This window comes from Somniosus microcephalus, chromosome 23 (assembly GCF_052327205.1).
Source record: "Somniosus microcephalus isolate GS21.2 chromosome 23, FLI_Smic_1.0, whole genome shotgun sequence".
Taxonomy (NCBI): Eukaryota; Metazoa; Chordata; class Chondrichthyes; order Squaliformes; family Somniosidae; genus Somniosus; species Somniosus microcephalus.
In genome coordinates this window covers 15,763,212-15,782,726 of record NC_141009.1, presented here as the reverse complement: position 1 = coordinate 15,782,726, position 19,515 = coordinate 15,763,212, and the positions used below count along the sequence as shown (strand labels likewise).

At 43.7% G+C, this 19,515-nt stretch overlaps 1 protein-coding gene across 4 annotated transcripts in view; it reads left to right on the top strand.

The window, feature by feature from the left end:
* Positions 1 to 19,515, top strand: part of gpr107 (G protein-coupled receptor 107) — a 131,388-nt gene that overhangs the window by 98,391 nt on the left and 13,482 nt on the right. The window contains exons 18-19 of one of the 4 annotated variants that reach the window (XR_015073336.1): positions 4,038 to 4,233; positions 5,100 to 5,937. The exons of 1 other annotated variant lie outside the window; for it this stretch is intronic. Coding sequence is in view for 2 of the 3 variants with exons in the window: in XM_085965458.1 (XP_085821584.1) it covers positions 4,038 to 4,134 (97 nt within the window). In the remaining variant the exon portion in view is untranslated. Of the gene's footprint in view, positions 1 to 4,037; positions 5,939 to 16,220; positions 16,914 to 19,515 lie in introns of those variants that run through there. 2 more of the 4 variants (XM_085965460.1, XM_085965458.1) reach the window with 2 other exon arrangements.

Here is a 19,515-nt window from a genome sequence, read left to right as displayed (position 1 = left end):
GAAGGTACTCCCACAGTGCTGTTAGGTAGGGAGTTCCAAGTTTTTGATCCAGTGACGATGAAGGATCGGCGATATACTTCTAAGTCAGGATGGTGTGTGACTTGAAGGGGAACTTGGAGGTGGTGGTGTTTCCATGCGCCTGCTGCCCTTGTCCTTCTAGGTGAAAGAGGTCGCGGGTTTGGGAGGTGCTGCCGAAGATGCCTTGACGAGTTGCTGCAGTGCATCTTGTAGATGGTACACACTGCAGCCGCAGTACGCCGGTGGTGGAGGGAGTGAATGTTTAAGGTGCTGGATGGAATACCAGTCAAGCGAGCTGCTTTGTCCTGGATGGTGTCGAGCTTCTTGAGTGTTGTTGGAGCTGCACTCATCCAGACAAGTGGAGAGTATTCCATCACACTCCTGACTTGTGCCTTGTAGATGGTGGAAAGGCTTTGGGGAGTCTGGAGGTGAGACACTCGCTGCAGAATACCCAGCCTCTGACCTGCTCTTGTTGCCGCAGTATTTATGTAGCTGGTCCAGTTAAGTTTCAGGTCAATGGTGACCCCCAGGATGTTGATGGTGGGGGATTCGGCGATGGTCATACCATTGAATGTCATGGGGGGGATGGTTAGAATCTCGCTTGTTGGAGATAGTCACTTCTGTGGCGCGAATGTTACCTGCTAGGTCTTGTTGCATGCGGGCATGGACTGCTTCATTATCTGAGGAGTTGTTAATGGTGCTGAACACTGTGCAGTCATCAGAGAACTCCCCATTTCTGACCTTATGTTGGAGGGAAGGTCATTGATGAAGCAACTGAAGATGATTGGGCCTAGGACACTGCCCTGAGGAACTCCTGCAGCGATGTCCTGGGGCTGTGATGATTGACCTTCAACCAGCACAACCATCTTCCTTTGTGCTTGGTATGACTTCAGCCAGTGGAGCGTTTTCCCCAATTCCCATTGACTTCAGTTTTACTCGGGCTCCTTGATGCCAGACTCGGTCAAATGCTGCCTTGATGTCGAGGGCAGTCACTCTCACCTCACCTCTGGAATTCAGCTCCTTTTGTCCATGTTTGCACCAAGGCTGTAATGAGGTTGGGAGCTGGGTGGTCTTGACAGAACCCAAACTGGGCATCAGTAAGCAGGTTATTGGTAAGTAAGTGCTGCTTGATAGCACGGTCGATGACACCTTCCATCACTTTGCTGTTGATTGAGAGTAGACTGATGGGGCGGTAATTAGCTGAGTTGGATTTGTCCTGCTTTTTGTTGTCAGGACATACCTGGGCAGTTTTCCACATTGTTGGTTAGATGCCAGTGTTGTAGCTGTACTGGAACAGCGTGGCTAGAGGCACGGCTAGTTCTGGAGCACAAGTCTTCAGCACGATAGCCGGAATGTTGTCGGGGCCCATAGCCTTTGCTGTATCCAGTGCGCTCAGCTGTTTCTTTATCACGTGGAGTGAATCGAATTGGCTGAAGGGCTCTGATGAAGTGTCATCGACCTGAAACGTTAACTCCGTTTCTCTCTCCACAGATGCTGCCTGACTTACTGAGTATTTCCAGCACTTTGTTTTTATTTATGGCTGAAGACTGGCTTCTGTGGTGGTGGGGACCTCAGGAAGAGGCCGATGTGGATCATCCACTCTACACTTCTGGCTGAAGATGGTTGCAAATGCTTCAGCCTTGTCTTTTGTACTCACATGCTGGGCTCCACCATCATTGAGGATGGGGATATTCATGGAGCCTCCTCCTCTTGTTAGTTCTTTAATGGTCCACCACCATTCACGACTGGATGTGGAAGGACTGCAGAGCTTTGATCTGATCCGTTGATTGTGGGATCACTTTGACCTGTCTATAGCATGTTGCTTCTGCTTTTTAGCATGCATGTAGTCCTGTGTTGCAGCTTCCCCAGGTTGGCACCTCATTTTTAGGTACACCTGGCGCTGCTCCTGGCATGTTCTTCTACACTCCTTATTGAACATGGGTTGGTCCCTTGGCTTGATGGTAATGGTAGAGTGAGGGATATGCCGGGCCATGAGGTTACAGATTGTGGTGGAATACAATTCTGCTGCTGCTGATGGCCCATGGCGCCTCATGGATGCCCAGTTTTGAGCTGCTATATCTGTTCTGAATCTATCCCATTTTGCATGGTGGTACTGCCACACAACACGATGGAGGGTATCCTCAGTCTGAAGACGGGCGGTGGTCACGGCTGCCAATACTGTCATGGACAGATGCATTTGCGACAGGTAGATTGGTGAGGATGAGGTCAAGTTGGTTTTTCCCTCATGTTGGTTCTCTCATCACCTGTCGTTGGTTCAGACTGGCAGTTACGTCCTTCAGGACTCGGTCAGTAGTGGTGATACCGAGACACTCTTGGTGATGGACATTGAAGACCCCCACCCAGAGTACATTCTGTATCCTTGCTACTCTCAGTGCTTCTTCCAAGTGGTGTTCAACTTGGAGGAGTACTGGTGTCCCGGTGGGACAGGACATACCCAGGGATGGTGATGGAGGAGTTTGGGACATTGGCTGAAAGGTATGACTCTGAGATTATGACTATGCCAGGCTGTTGCTTGACTAGTCTGTGGGACAGCTCTCCCAATTTTGGCACAAGTCCCCCAGATGTTGGTGAGCAGGACTTTGCAGGGTCGACTGGGCTGGGTGTGCCAGGTGGTCTGTCCGGTTTCATTCTTAGTTTTGTTGTGGTTTGTTACAACTAAGTGGCTTGCTAGGCCATTTCAGAGGGCAGTTAAGAGTCAACCACATTGCTGTGGGTCTGGAGTCACATAGGCCAGACCAGGTAAGGACAGCAGATTTCCTTCCCTAAAGGACATTAGTGAACCAGTTTGGTTTTTACAACAACCCGATAGTTTCATGGTCACCGTTACTGACACTAGCTTTTTATTCCAGATTTATTTAATTAACTGAATTTAAATTCCCCAGCTGCCGTGGTGGGATTTGAACTCCTGTCTCTGGATCATTAGTCCAGGCCTCTGGATTACTAGCTCAGTAACATTGTCACTACACTGCTGTTCCCTGTGTTCTGTAGTTTTAGGGATTTATTTTCCCTCGCTCTGGGTACTTTTTGAATCGTACTATTTCTACAAACTTAAGACTGACTTATTTCAGTTCGGAAGTGGATATTCCAAAAGGTAGCCAGGGAGTCGAGGACACAACATGAAGATGCAACAAGGCCTGGACAGATTGTCGGACTCCTAACAGTAACACTTGCTTTAAATGCAGCCTATTACAAATAGGTTTCAGGGACCTTCTGCCAGGATGGCAAATTGGAGAGAACCCCATCTTGAGGAGGGGTTAAGAGAAGAGAATGGAGGTATGAGAGCTTCCCATTTCTTCCCGCCCACTCACTGAAAAGTGAACTTCCTGTTCATGGTCACTGCCGGTCTGCTTGAAGTGGGTATCAGAGCCTGGGAGGTAGAATTCCAAGGCTTAAAAAGTCCCACATTTCTGACTGAAGAAGGGGTATGATGACAGAAAGGAATTGCGGGGTCTCTTAAACTGAAAAATAGAGAGCATTTAAAAAAAAATGTGCAATGTGTAGGGCTCCCTTCTAAGAGGCTCAGTGACACTGGTGTAGTACTGAGCCACAAGACTAGAAACATCCCAAGTTGAATCCCCGGTCAATGCTGACTTCACTTCCTGTTTGGCCTTCACCTCTCCTTGTCAAGTACCTAAGATGTTCTACAGGAGGAGTGCAGTATCACTGCAGTTTGTTGAGCTGGGCATCTCAGCCAGACCAGTGACAGGAATGCTATTTCACCCCAGAGCCCCTGGTTTATGAAGGGGCATATCACCCAAGGCCCCCACTCATGATTGCTATCTGTTCACCCCAGCTGGAAAGTACACGCGTGCTTGTGCGTGCGTGTGTGTGTGCTGCTCAGTCTTGGCTATAGTCCCTCTATGGTCAGAATGACCACTTGGGTGAGGTATCCAAGAACTGTTGTTAATTAGGGGAAAATACCCACTAATACTTGGTGTCTTGTTTGAATTCCCAGTGGTACAGATGTTATATGTTCTTGTGCTATTTTTTGTATGCAGGGTGACTACAACTGGAATGATGGAAGGAGTGAAAAAAGTTAACCAAACGTCGAATGGCCCCGCAGCGCAGAGGGGAGAGCAGGACAGAGTGGCATGATGAGCCACCGACCAGAGACACGAGTGTAACCTGAGCATCCTCCCCTCTTCGTTCTGTATGGAATATGCACCGAAAACACTTGATTCAGGGCTCACCAAAGTGCGTCTGCACCAAATGAAGCTCAGTATTTTGTTAAGAAAGAAAAAGTTTTACCGCAGAGTATTGCAGTTTTCCAATTGTCTGGTGCACGGGACTCAGTTTGGTGCCGGAGCTGCTCATACCCACCCTGTAAACCAGTTTTAGCTCAAGCAGACCTAAAGGCAGTTTCCAGCTTATGAGGCTTTTATGCTTCTTTATGCAAATTAATTTGGGTTGCAAGTTTCCTCTGATTCTCAGAGCTGGTACTATTTCTGCCGATTTATCCAAGCTGCTTCCATTGGCCTGGACGCAGTTTAAGGCTGAAGGCAAGGCTCTGCTGTAACTCTATGGCCATAAATGCAAGCTCCAGGCTGCAGAACACTTAATTTCTTCAATTGAACGTGTGATAAATTGAATTTTTCTGAGCCAGGGTTTATGTATAGAATGGGTTATAGCAACCAAGCAGGGCATCGTCTGCGGGAAGCGGGGGGGGATGAGTAGTGCCACTCAGATCAAATACACTAACTGAAATCCAACCTGAGGGACACGAATCCAACGTGAGTTTGCCTGTCCTCCCAGATAAAAGATACTAATTGGCACTTTCACAGCAGTTTCTCGATTCAGGGTGTAATTGATGGGCTCCCTAGTTGATTAGTGGCTCCATGCTCTGCCTGGTGTGCGATTGAGCCAAGCACACCAAGTATGTCCAACGTTTCATCCTTGGCCAGTGCTCAGTTAGGTGACCTCAGCTGGGACAACACTTGATGTGACAATTGGCCTCGGCAGCCCAGGGCTGGGGAGGAAGTGGGGGGGAAATCATCCAGGGTTTCCGCTCCTCATTGCTGTCCAATGACTTGGAGTGTAAAGTGTGCGGATGTGAATTTCAGGTGAAGAACGGTCACTTGGGCAAAGTACCAGAGGCGACCAGCATTGTGAAACTTCGTCCCCAGTACAAATGGACACCTTCAGGAGAAGAGAAAGTTTATTCGGTAATACAATACTACTGTTGAAACTAATATTTCCAACTGTGCAGAGTAGTCAGACAACAGTGAATGAGTTAAATAAATGAGCCTTCTCCAGAATAAAACTTTAAAAGTAGATGGTCTAAATTAATCAGATTATTTTAAAGGGAAATTTTACATTATTTAAAAAAAATTAAATTTCAAATCAACTTAAAATTTACTGCAGTTTGTGACTCAGATCTTCCACTCCTTCAGCTTCTGGTACTTGGCTGCTATGTTGGTGTATCTGTGCCGCTCTTGGATTACTAAGCAGTGTGTAGGAGTAACATCGTGAGGATGGGCTGTCAGAAATGTGCTGCAGAGAGCAGTGCGGGCTCATTACATGCCATAAACAGAGCAAGACTAATGAGGAGCACTATCTTTGAAAACTTTATCACACACATGGTGCAATCCATGTGTGTTGCAGGCTACAAACTCCGAGGACACAAGTGCGATGTTACTTTACAAGACAATTACTGTGTTGTTTTACTTTATTCTTTATTTCCACCTGTTGTGTTTTTTTTCTTAAATGTATAGTTTTAGCCTTTTTCCTGAAGACTTAAAAGCTGGTCAGTCCACTTGCTCCCCACCATCTTAATAGTGCACAGCAATGGCAGTCCTTGTACAACAGCAAAATACTGCAGATGCTGGAAATCAGAAATAACAGAAAATGCTGGAAATACTCAGCAGGCCAGGCAGCATCGTGAAGAGAGAAACAGACTTAACGTTTCAGGTCGATGACCCTTCGTGAGAACTGGAAAGGTAAGTTAGAGAAGTAACATACTTAAGCAAGAGTGGGGCAGGGAAAGGGGGATGGGGAGGAAAGAACAAAGGGAAGGTCTGTGATAGGCTGGAAGGCAGGAGAGATTAAAAAACAGAAGGGATGATGGTGCAAGGCAATAGGAGATGGGAATGGGACAAGCTAAGAAACAAAAGATACACTAGATGGGGTGTAAATGGCAACGGCAGAATCATCAATAGCTGCCATGTGAGAGAAAAAACAGAAAACAAATATAGGGGCCAAGGTTACAGACTCAACACAGTTCAACAATTTCATACTATAACCTCGGCCCCTATATTTTTTTTAAATTTTCTCTCATGGCAGCTGTTGATCATCCTGCCGTTGCCATTTACACCCCATCTCGAGTCATCTTTTGTTTCTTAACTTGTCTCATTCCCATCTCCTTTTGCCTTGCACCATCATTCCTTCTGTTTTTTAATCTCTCCTGCCTTCCACCCAATCACAGACCTTCCCCTTTGTTCTTTCCTCCCCTTTCCCTTCCCCACACTTGCCTAAATATCTGTTACTTCTCTATCCTCTTCCAGTTCTGACTAAGGAAGGTCATTGACCTGAAACGTTAACTCTGTTTCTCTCCACGATGCTGCCTGGCCTGCTGAGTGTTTCCAGCATTTTCTGTTATTTATTATTAATGGCAGTCCTTGTATGATCTGGTCTTCCTCCCTCCCCACCTCCCCTTCCTCTTAGAGGTTGCACCAGTTTGTCCTCTGCTCGGAACATCCCTGGATGATGCAGCTGGTATCAGGAACTTGCGTCCTGTGGCTGGGGGAACCAGGCAGGACACTGCCTGCTACCACTCTGTGCTGCAGCATTTTGGTACAGCGACACACTGAGCCTCAATGTCTCTCTCAATGGGGTTTGAGGTACAGAATTCATACAGATTGTGTTCGGCAAAGGTTCTCTTGCTTCCTATGGCAGGCATGTTACTAGTTGTTTAATTATGTTTCCCCCCCCCCCCCCCCCTCCCCACAGATTTTATTCTTAATAATTCCTGCTTAACTTATTTTGCGGAACACACAGAGTTTTCTTCCCCCCACCAGCCCCCCCCCCCCCCCCCACCTCTTCACCCATCCTAAAAGAATCTTGCTGCACCCTCTTTCACCTGATCTCTGCGCAATGTGCTAATGAAATAACAAGTGGCCATTTTGCAAAACTTGATTTTCAGTTGTCTCTTGTATTTAAAAATTAGAAAAATGGGTTGGGTTCCACTGTTGTATTGTCTTGAATCAGGGGAAAGCATAACTAGAGAAGGCGGCTTGAAGGGTCTGTTACGTGAAGCAGATGCTCTTGATTTGAAGTGTCTTCTATGTGTGTGGCTCTTGAGCCCTGATTTTGTTTGTTTGTGGGTTGTCTTTTTTGAGTTGTATGACTTTTAAGTATAATGCATTAGTGCAGGATGTTAGTGGGTTACTGCAACGCAGTGTGTATTGTGTGCACATTTGGTGCTCTCTTCCATTAGAACTGGAGTTGGTGAGGGTGTGAATGAAACCAAACTGAACAGGACCAATACAAAGCATGGTGGCACATATTCCACAAAAGCACCTGCACCTCACTTTATGCTAGTGCTGGTTTAGTTCAGCGGAGCAACACTGATGGATTCCTGAGAAAAGTTGGGGAATGACGCGCACAGGAGAAAAATGGTTTTGAAAACCAAAAGGTGGGATCTCCATAGGTACAGTGAGTTAACATGCTGCCTTGTGTGGAACTATGCCAAGTAAGCAATATTCATGTGAGAACAGATAGTGAGTGCTTTTCCATGACCAAAAAGGTCTGAGCTTCAATCCCAATCAGTGTTGAATAGTTGATCTCCGTTGGTGCATTGTAAGTGCTACAATTGATTTCAGCTACCCCAAGTTAAGGAGGGGGGAAATCGGCTGCAGCGCGAGTGTGAACCTTGGACTCGGTCTCAGCTAGGGATGCCTAGGCACATATCCCCTCCCGACCATCATTAATACTCACTCTGTGTTCACGTGAAGATTGACCATCTCGGCAAGTTACTGAAGGGCGACTGTCGAACTGTATCATAGCATAAGTCAAGACCTTCAGAAGAGACGGGAAGCAAATGGAGGGAGTGGGAAACCAGTGGAAAGCAGACCAGTTGCTAACACCAAGCTAATGAGTTGGATCCTTTTTGTAAAACAAATTACTTCTACATATTAAATAATTGTTGCGTTGCAGCCATGTCCACTTGTAAATATACTTGTAGTGCACTAATGACGGGTTGCTCTAATTGTACGTTTTAGGGGTTGGTAGCATTGAGAAGTAGATGCGCGATTTGTAAATAGTGTAAATTTTTACTATTAACATTTAATTTCACCGTGTTCTCCTGATCATTGTTCATTGAGTTCTAAATGTGCTGTAATGCTCATCACATTTGATGAAGGTTTCTCTAATTTTAACATATCAGCTTAATTTCTTCCACATATTCGCCTAGATAATTTATTGCATTTCAAGGCAAGTGAATGACTAACTGAGAAGTTTTTCAGAGACATGGTAAAGCACTATACAAGTATTCTTTCTGTTGGTTTGTTGAAGACTCTGTTGGCTTTCTGATTTTTAAAAATAAATAGTAATTTTATACTCTACCTTACATAAGCTCCCTGACAGACCAGCAGGTAAAGGCACTGTATAACGAAGTACCAGGTTCAATTCCCCAGTCTGTGCTGCATTTGCAGGTCTCGGTTAGGAATCTATAGTTGGCCCAAGCACTCCTATGCTAAGAGGTGAAAAATCAGCCAAAGTTCTTTCTTTTGCAGGAACGTTCTTTTGTGTTGGCACTTGGCGAAGATAAGATCATTATTGGCTGTGATGTCCCTCGTCAAAACTGACTCAAGCTGACACGTGAATAATATAAGGTCACTTGGACAAGGTACAGGAGGGCAGCTGATCCCTGTGAAACCATACACCAGCATGAGCCGGCACTTTCAGACAAGCTGGGGGGAAAATACCTTTTAAAATAAACTGCATGGTGAATGCCCTTGTTCGTCACTTATGAAAAAAAAACTTAAGAAAAAATCACCAGTGTTATTCAGTAGTAGTAGCTATCACAGAGAGGCAATCACAACCCCTCAGACAACATGCAAATAAATAGTAGGCAGTCTTTTTGAAGTGTATTTTATTTTTTTAAAGAACTGCCTTCAATCAAATGCTAAGAACAGAGCACACATGAGGGATCTGACTAACTTTATAAATCATCTGCTTCATATCGCAGTTTGTGATCTCTGAATCTGCCCCAAAAAGAAAAGTGGGTTAGTCAGATGTGTTACAAGATGGTGATGAATGAAACGTTTCAGACAGTGTCAGAAATTGCAGTGGCACTCTGAGCCCCAAGACGGATGCGTTGCTGCTGTTACACCATCCTGTGTTGTGTGTATTTTATCACTTTTCACTTACTAAGGTTGGCAGCAAAGAGCTTTTAACTAATGGGAGGAATAAAAAAATTTGAAGTGGATGGTAGACTCTCAGTTATCACGTGGTTCAAAGTCAAGAGTTTGAATCTTGCAAACCAGAACAATGCAAAGTGATGACAGTGTAAGAAATTATTTCCTACTTTATCTTTAGTGCTTTGTCATTGTTTTACTGTGGGGTAGATTGATTGATGAAGCTTGTGTAGGCTTTCATGGCAGTGTTATTTTATCACTGCAGTGTTCAGAAACAATTTAACAACACAAACTGCCGGTCCTCTTTACACAGCAGCAAGAACCTTAGGAACTGACCTTTTGGTGGTCTCCATGGCAATTCACTGAGCATAACCATTGGTAATTGATCACAAAGGATAATTTTTACAGCCAGAGTTTCTGGCAGATCTCTTGCTAAACCTGATGGGATTGTGCGATTTTAGCGAGACAGAATTTTCAGCACCCTGGTAAGTGTTCAGAACTGATGCAGCAAATAGGATTCTATTTTTCTACATGTTTTCTTATTACAAACTTGATTTGTTCCAAACAGTGACATTGCACTGTACCATACTGCAGCTTTAAATCAGGATTCGTGTATATTGCGAAGGACAGCAAGAGTAAGCTGATACATTGGGAATAATGACCTAAATGATAATTAATGCTGACAGTTTGGAGAGCGGGCTCTGCTTGTCAGGTGCTACTTCAGTGATATTGAATAATTATTTTCTAGGATTGCGATTGGTATTGAGATTGATTTAGTGGTGTATCCCAACCATCCAGTAGACAGTTGGTATTCCAGCTCGGTGCTGTAGAAATGATTGAAGATATCCAAACTTTATGGCCTGTCAATATAAGAAAGGTTGGTACAGTATTGATATTCTGATGCGACTTATGCCTCGTGTATATATAATTAATACCACAATCCTATATTTGCAAAATATATTAAAAGCATTATTGATTGTATTTCACTGTGGTACTTCAATGGTTGTGGCAACGCTCAACATCTAGGCAAGCGCATGAAGTATGACCGCCTGGAGGAGCTACTAGAGGACTGTGAACCATATCCTGACGAAATCCGATGCTTTCAAGCGAAGGAGAAGGGAAATGGGTGAAAATTGTGTGTAGACCATCAGTCCTGTACCAGTTTTTCTTTTCTGTACATCAATTACATGGGTCTTGAGCCCCAGAAAATTTTGATACAAGAATTTACGTAGACTCTTGGTTTGAAAGTCCTGAATCTAAGATCATTCATAGTGTACTTTAACTTGAGCACGGCAGGAGTTGGAACAAGGAAAACCAGTGCAGTAAGAGATGGAGAGACTTGGTGATGTTGAAGTCTAATAGAGCAGGGTAGCTTCATGGCAAAATGGAACTGTGTTTGAGCAGCGAGGAAGTTTGATCAAATGGTGTAGAGGTGCGAATATTACAATGTTAATTAATGCCAGGTCTGTAGGTGGTCAGAGGCAAGTTACAAGAGATGGTGGGTTTCTGCATCGAAAACACTCATGGATTGCAAAGAAAATTATCAGGAATATGACACATGTTACTCGTTTTGCCTTTCCTTCGCCATATAAGTCAGTGTCTTGATTCATTCAACTATAGATATTTCCTTAAACCTATTTAGAAGAAATGTAGCAGCATATTAAAACCTTTCATTCTCCGAACATTCTGTTGATGAGGACTATATGTATATTATGGAATACAGGAGGCCATTCAGTATCTATGATAGATGGGTTTGATTGTCATTAATTCTTGTTAATTGTGCCAGTACAAATCTCTCTTGCTGTAGTGTAACTTCATGTGATACCCCTTTGAGAGCCTTGTGCAAACTCACATTACACACATATTCAGTAACCTATTATGCAGAGTCACAGTCCTGAGCAGTGACTGTATCCCAGCTGCAGCACCATCACAGCTGATGGGCTCCTAATCGAGGCCCAGAGACCTGGAGCAGCAGGTGTGCTGAGGACCATGGGTGAGGGGAAGACGAACCGTGAATGGCCTCTCAGCTGTATTACGGGTACCATGTGTTATAAGAACAAGGTGGTGCTCATCAATGGGAAAATGCTGTTCAGTATTGCGTGCGTGCAGCACTTTGTGTTTTGACAGAAGTATTAGAAATGCACAAGTAACTCTGTACCCTGATTCCTTCCCACCTGAGCCCACATTGTGTCCCATATGGCAAATCAGAAGCGAGGGGGTGCCGTTGAATGTGTAGAGCTGCAGAGAGTGGTTTCATTGCCGTGTCCAATTTGCACTTCCTATTTGAAGCAGCCAGAGTGAAATATCCAGTAAATTGGTGTAAGTGCTGTAGGCAATCCACCGCCTGCCTGCTCCCACTGATCTCCTGTTGGTTTATAATTAAGAGTTTACGTCACTTAGCATGAAATCTCCTGCTTCCTCCACATTTGAACATGAGAAGTGACATGAAGCACAAATGCCACTGTCACTTAACCAAGGTGTGAATTTCTCCAGGTCTTGAGCAGAGCCCTGCACTCAACTAAGCACTTGTCAATACCTCACCCATTGCTTCCAGCAATCTCCTCTTGTCAGTGTTGGTTGGAAAAGAGTCAACAGAATTTTGTTGAATTTTTTACTTTGATACTTGTACATACACTCATTCTTGGTTTCTACCTTGACATTAGATGCCTGTTGTTAATTTTATTCAAATCGGATTCTCCCCGTACATAAATCTTGGATGCCTATAATGCTGATCTGCTGCGTTACTTCTTGTGTTTCCCCCAAAGACTGCGGTTAGTTCCCGAGTACAGATTTTGGAATGTGGGTCAAGGCCTTGCCTGGCCGTACAACATGTAATATTTTAAAGTGAAAAAAGTTTCCAAATGTGGTAAAAGGTAAACCTAGTTTTTGTAAAGAGGACATCTGATCCTGTTGACAACACCATCCCCCTATTCAAAACATTTTTTGAGGAGAAAAGTGGGAAAATGTCCCAAAAACCTCATTAAACGTTTCCCCTGCTGCCATGAAATAAAAACAAACCACTCTTCAAATTTAAGCAAATAGATCAATTACCATCCCCAGTCCTGTGTCCGAAGTGCTGATTCTGATATTGGTGATGTCACTGAGCAAGGTCAAATCTCTCTTTTCTCTCCCACTCGTGGTGCTGTGTCACCATCTGGAACTCTCTGTGTTTCCAGAAAATAAGCAGCAAATCAGTACCAGGTCCAAGTAATAGAGTTGCAGTTCTCCACTGAGATTTTGCCTACTTGCTGAGCTGCCAATTTTATCCAGACTGCCCAATGGGAGGGGTTACAAAACGTTTCTCCAGAGAGACGGCAGGAAAACTCACGGGGTGACTGAGGTCTTGGAACAGGTTGCCTCAGGTTGAGGATGATGATTTGTAAAGCAGATTTGACCTGAAAGCCTGGCGGAAATTAAATTTAAAAATGGCTGGAGGGGGGAGATGTATGAAAAGCGGGGAATGATGTTGCTTCATTTTTCAGGATCTAGTGAGTTTTGACTGAAGCATTTCAAACACATGGAAACTAGTGAATTTTTTTTTTGACCGCCTTTCAACACTTTAAATTCAGACCAAGTGAAGGGGAGGCTACCTTTAGAACAAGTATATCGTGACAATAACAGCTCCAGGGCCCTTGCTTAACTGCACACCCATGGGTTGTCCAATAATTTTACTGTTAATGATGTAAATGTGTACAATTCTCAGTAATACAATTTCTCATGTAAATAACTTTATACAAGTTAAGCTGATGCTAGAATATGTCTACACAAAAGCCTGGTTTTTAAACCGATGACAGATTATAGAGATGCTTATTAATTTACAGACAGTGAGAACTGTAACCAAGAAAATGTTGACATTTTTATATGGGGGCATGTTTTCAAGTTACTTTCTCCTTCCCCTGGAGAGGACCACCTGGGGCTGAGAGGGCCGGTTGGTAACTCACTTGAATTCCTCTTTCTGCTGATGCTGCTGTGAACCAAATGCTAGGCAAATGTGTACGAGTGGCCTGAAGATAACTCTGGCTTTGCCGTTCCCTCCTTTGGCAAGTGTTTGGCCACTGCTCAGAGATTCCCAAAGCCAACATGACCTGAGATTCAGACTTGGCAAAATGAAGGCCAAGTACTGTACGTGCATGCTAATGAAAACTTAGAACAATTCAGGTAACATGGTTTAGACCCTTGGTGCACCAGCAGAATTTGAATTTGTTTTTTGAACTTGCTGCTTGTCCACAGCCTTGTTCATTTCAAGGCTCAGTACAAATCCAGCCCCATACTAGAGACAGACCCACAGTCATTCTCTTGGAACTGCAACACATTATATGAGCTCTTCACTGAATTGAACCTTCAGATGAACAAATGTAACTGACTTGCAGCAATATCCTCCTGTCAGATCACACTGGGGCTAGTTTTACTTCTTGGTTTGATTTTTATCATTTTGACTTCCAGACGACTTGTAAATTTAACTCTCCACGCACTGGATTTTCAAACATGCTGATAAAAATTTTGGCCAAGTTGGAATTGATGGTGCAAATTTCCTGCTCAGTGACTGCAATACCAATGCTCAAAACAGCCACGGTTTCCCATATCATTATTTCATGATCTCCGCTTGGATCATTTCGGGTGAACAATATGAATGATTCCCCACAGGGGAGCAGAGAAATGAGTCTGGGACAAATCGCCCACTTCCCCAGGCCACACTGACGCACCTCCTTATAGTCTGTAAAACAACCATTAAATCAGAGGTCCTGGGACAAGCTGGCCTCTTCACAGCACAATGGTGTGGGGAAGGGGGCAAAACAACTAATTTTTTTTTACAAATGCTTTGCATATATTTAATACCCTGCACACATTGCTCACTCAGGATTAACGTGGCATGTTGGTGAAATTCCACTTATGAGACAGTGCTGCTTTCGTTCCTCTGGAGCATGTAGAAAATGTAGTGTACTTGCTTGTTACAGTTCTGGGCCGCCTGTACTGTCTGTTTGAAAAACAATGCAATAAGGACACTTGTAGAACTTTGAATCAGTGTGCAGATTGGAGTCTATGTATATAACACTTGCTATCCTTTTCTATGAGGATAATTGGTCACTGTGTTTTGAGATCAACTGGCTTGACCAAATGGGTTTGGTGTTTGTAAGGGATTCCAATAATCATGTGTGTTTTTAACTTATAAAACTGATTTACTGGAAAATAGAAAAGTTAATGAAATGTCCTTGGAGTGATCTGTATTTCTCAGTTGTGCTAATAAATGTGAATGATTTGACAACTTTTGGAAATTGTTGTGTTGCATCTTTTGTAAGCAAGTCCTTTTTTTAAAAAAAAACACTTTGGCCATGGACATCACCCTCGTAATTAAAATCATTGGGGAGGAGCTTCTCCGATGACTCAATGGGTAAATGCAAGGTCATTTTGACTTGTAGACCTGGAAGGTCCAGGTTCGATCCCCAGTCTGTGATGAGTTTGCTGATCTGTTCGGGTGGCAGTAGAGGACGGTACAATTGGCTTCGGCAATCCTGAGATATTTAGAACAAAAAACAAAAGGGATTCCTGCTCCTGATTACTATCTAGATACTGCTACGACAAGTATTTGAATGTTGGCCAAGAACAGCTTTTAGGCCCAGCTGTAATGTCTCCATGGTCAAATCGCACACCAAAACTGGCCACTGGGGTGAAGTTTTGGAGAGCTGCTGGTACTCCTGGAATAGTATGCACAAACTTTCACTTTTAATGGCCCAAGGCATTTCACAGTTTGGAGTTGGGACTCGAGCAGGAGTAAGAGGGGAATTAAGGGAGGTGAGTGAAGGAAAATTCAAAAATAGGTTTTTAAGGAGGCTTTGATAGGTATGGTGGGATGAAGCAAGGTGGCGGTGCTTGAAGTGGGTGGAAGATGGTGGAAGGCTCTGCCATTGGTGACAAGAGGTTGGTGGGGGGCGCGGGGAAGGAACACATTGGACGAGAGCTCAAAGAGCTGGGTTTCGAAGCGGAGACATATGACTGGAGGAGGTAGCAAGAAGCAAGGATGTGGAGGGATTTTCAGACAAGGATTTTGAACTCCATGTGCTGAGGGATGGGTAGCCGATGAAAGTCTGGGAAGGCAGAGGTGACGGTGGGAATTTGTGCGGTGTAGGTTGCAGGCACCAGAGTTGTGGATGGATTGCTATGTGTAGGGTGGAGCTTGGGTGGTCTGCGAGATGATTTGGTAAAGCTGAGTTGAGACATGACAAAGGCATGAATAAGGGCTTCTGCAGCAGTGGGGGTGCAATTGAGACAGATCAGCGATATTTTGGAAGTGGAAATAGGTGGTCTTGATGATGTTGGCTTTGAAGCGAAGCTCAGTCTAGCAGAACATTGAAGTTCCAGTTTTAGTGGGGATGGAATCGGCATAGAGTGCAAGTGCAGAGTCTCTGGCAGGGCCAAACAGGACAGCTTTGGCATTACTAACTGAACTGCAGAAAGTTCTGACTCATCCATGACTTCATGTTGAATAAGCAATTAGACTGCACTGTGACAGTTGTACGGTCGAGGGTAGTGATGGCAAGGAAAATCTGGGTGTCATTAGCTTACATCTGAAGGCATTCTTTGGCACCTTACGTAATGCACCTCCACGTCACTCACCAGTAAACGGACAATAATTTACTAGTGACAGTAAATCACAGCATTTCTTGAGTTGCAATAGGTGCATATCTCACAGGTACTGCAATAAAGTCTGTTTCACACGAGGGGAGTAGGACAGGGGATAGTGTAGGTGCGGCGGGGGTGGGGTTGGTGGAGGGAGGGAGAGTTATCAACGGTCATCGACCTGAAGTGTTAACTCTGTTTCTCTCTCCACAGATGCTACCTGACCTGTTGAGTATTTCCAGCATTTTCTGTTTCGTTTCTTGAGATATGAACCCCAGCTTGCTAGTATTGTGGATAGAGACACCACGGCAACAATTATCAAGCATTGGGCAGCCTATTAATATACAGTTGTGGAAGAGATTGCAATAAGCCATGAAAGATTGGAGCTCGGACGAGGAGTTACCCACACATAGGGAAGCCTATCGGGTGTCACTGTTTTTCACTTTGTTGCAATCCTCAGGTTTAATCTGTTTTTATGCAAAGTAGGGTAGAGTTATATTCCCTTTTAATGGTCTTGACCTAAATTTAAAGTTCCTCTGTTTTGTGTAAGCTCATTGGTTTGACACATGACCAAAGCAGATGGCTGTTGTCTGCCGATAGCACCTGACTGAATGGAATCCTCCCTGTTGCATCCTTTGAGTACATGGTACTCCATCTTGACTGTGCTTAACTTTCAGATGCTCTACCTTGGCTTACTCCCTTAAATCTTAAATCAATACTGACACCCATCACTAAATCAAGGGCTGGCACAGGTGACTGGCCAACAAAGGCTGCATTTTAAAGTGACTATTCAGTTTATAAGCTATTTAAAACATGATGACACAAGGAAGTGAATCAATCAATATTTGTGCATTTCTGCAATAAAAGGTCAATGCAACAAAAGCTGTTTCCACTATCTTTTGAACTATATGCAGTCTTTCAATTAAATCGGAGGTAATTCATTGTGCAGTAGCTTTTTCTCTCCAGGTCAAATACAGCAACAATTCTGGGGGAAAGAAAAGATATCACACCGACTCCAGACGCCCTGAAAAGGTGCTTGGCGTGGTCTCTGACCAGCGTCAGAAGTCATTGGGGAAAGGTCACAACTGAAATGTAGAGACAAGAGAAGCGCATATGAAACAACAATGGAACTGGATGGCACTGTCAAGTCCACTGTTCTTAAACCGCCACAGACTCTGTTAAAATCTAGCCCAAACTGATGGGATTAATGAGATTACACTGACTCTCACTTGTAAGGGTCCTGTGTGAAATCAGTTTGGTACACTCTGAATCCAGTTCCCCAGTGAGAGGTTTGAAAGGATGGTTCGAATGGGAAATGGAAAGGTCATTCTGATGCAATGATGGGAAGGGGAAAGGTTATTGAGAGTTTGGGATTACAGCACATTATTAGACAGAAGAATTTGCATCCGGTCCATTGTACATCTGACCGACACACCAATTCCCTTGTTTGTAATATTTTTCCCAATCCTCTTAAACTTGTAATTTCTCATCTGTTATTTGATAACCATACCATAGAATCGTACCAGTTTACAACACAGAAGGAGGCCAATTAACTTATTGTATCTGTGCTGAGTTCACCAAAACAATCCAAAGCTAACCCCACTGCCCCATTCTTTTCCCCTTGCCCTGTATCTTCCATTGCTTCAAATATTTATCTGATTAAAAGATGTAATGGCCTCTGCCTCAACTAATCCCTCTGGCAAACCATGCTCCAACAACTCATATAAGCATCAAAACTGCATTGCACGTGAACACTTGTTTCTAAATCCAGGCTATTGAATTTAATGCATTGAAATCAGCACCTAGTTGAGTATTGAAATCATTGACTTAAAGACTAGACTTCTTAACACAGCCAGTCTTGTGTTCTATCACTCTGGAAGATCAGCAGCATGAGGATCAATCCCAATTTTGTATTCCTTTTAAATGATGGAGACTATTTTCTCCCTGATATGTCATGCTCTGCTATCTAATCCTTGCAGAGAACAGCTTCCGTGCAATCGCCTGTGTTTCATGGATGCTCGAGAATTCCACACAGAACAATAACCTGGGAAAGGCAAAGAAAAGCTTTATAGTCGAAAGAGTATATGTATTCTAGAAAGTATGGTCAAATAGGTCAAGACTTCTGACTGATTAAATTCTGGGGTTCAGATGATGCCCTCCATTAGAAAGGGAGGGGGCCAGTACCCGAGGAGAGGGAACCATTGACAATATCAGCTAGCATAACGGCCAGGTTATTGGTCCCATGCAATCCCATCAGTTGAATTGCAGCCTTAAAACATCCTTCACAGCATCCATTATTCACTATTTAATGGGGCAGACATTTATGATATATGAGAAAATTGTCAGAGACAACAGTTGTGGAGAGAAATTATTGATTTCATGAATACAGACTATACTGTATTAGTTTCTGGACTGCGTGTTGCCTTCCTAAGAATGCACTTAGCTATTGGCTGATGTTAGTCGCTTTATTCCTTTTTGCTTTAGTGGGTAGTAAATATATAATTCTGCACAAGAATTCTTGACTAATGCAATAAGAGTAATTTATAATTTGTAGGAGAAAGACCAGCGTTGTGAATTCTTGGCTTCCACTGTAATCTGCACCCAATGTGTGTCCCACTGCTAAGCATAATCCCTTAACACCTGTTTTTAGATATTATTTTCTTGCTTCTTTTTGTTTCCTGCACACACACACGTACCTGTCCGAGAAGCTGGTCTGGGGCTAGGAGACTGACTTGCTAGGACAACAAGAAACTTGTTTGAATGCTGTCATGCAAGCAACCAATGCAAAATGGAATGTAAACTTGTTATCGGACTAGTATAGTCCTCTTTGTGCGAAAAAATATGTTGATGGGGTGAGGTGAAGTAAGATGTAAGGAGGCTCGTGTGGAGCATAAACATTGGCATGGATCTGTTGGGCCGAATGGCCTCTGTTCTGTGCTGTAAATTCTCTGCTGTTCTTCACCCTTTCCTGTGTCAAAGCTGCCAGTCTCTACTCATTGCCTCTCCTCAGGGCCCAAATCAGACAGTAACAATACCCACAGGCACATCAGGGGAGTTTCTTATAAATATTGCAAATGTTCATGGAGGAAAAAATGGTGTTGGCAGAGACCTGGGAACAGGACATCTACCTCTCCTCTCAGCTGGGTAAGTTGGAAGGTGCATGGCAATGGTGGCAAAACAAATAAATAGGAGATTAAAAAAAAATATGTTTAGGCAAAACCAGAAGGCAGCAGGAAAATCTGGAAAATTGACAAACATATGCAGTGGTGGGATTTTTCCTTTTCTTTACATTTTTTGAGGCACTTTAACTATTACTCTTTTACGAATTCTCCCTGTGCCAAGAACCTTTTGCTGGTTGGGCAGAACCTACTCCGAACCCTTGAACAAGGCTAATTTTTAAGGAGGGAGATTTTGCGGGGCAATCTTGCAGAGAAGCTCCCCAAGGTAACAGGCAATATGTGTGTGTAGGGATGATTAGTGAAATTTGCAGGCATCACATTTTGCATAG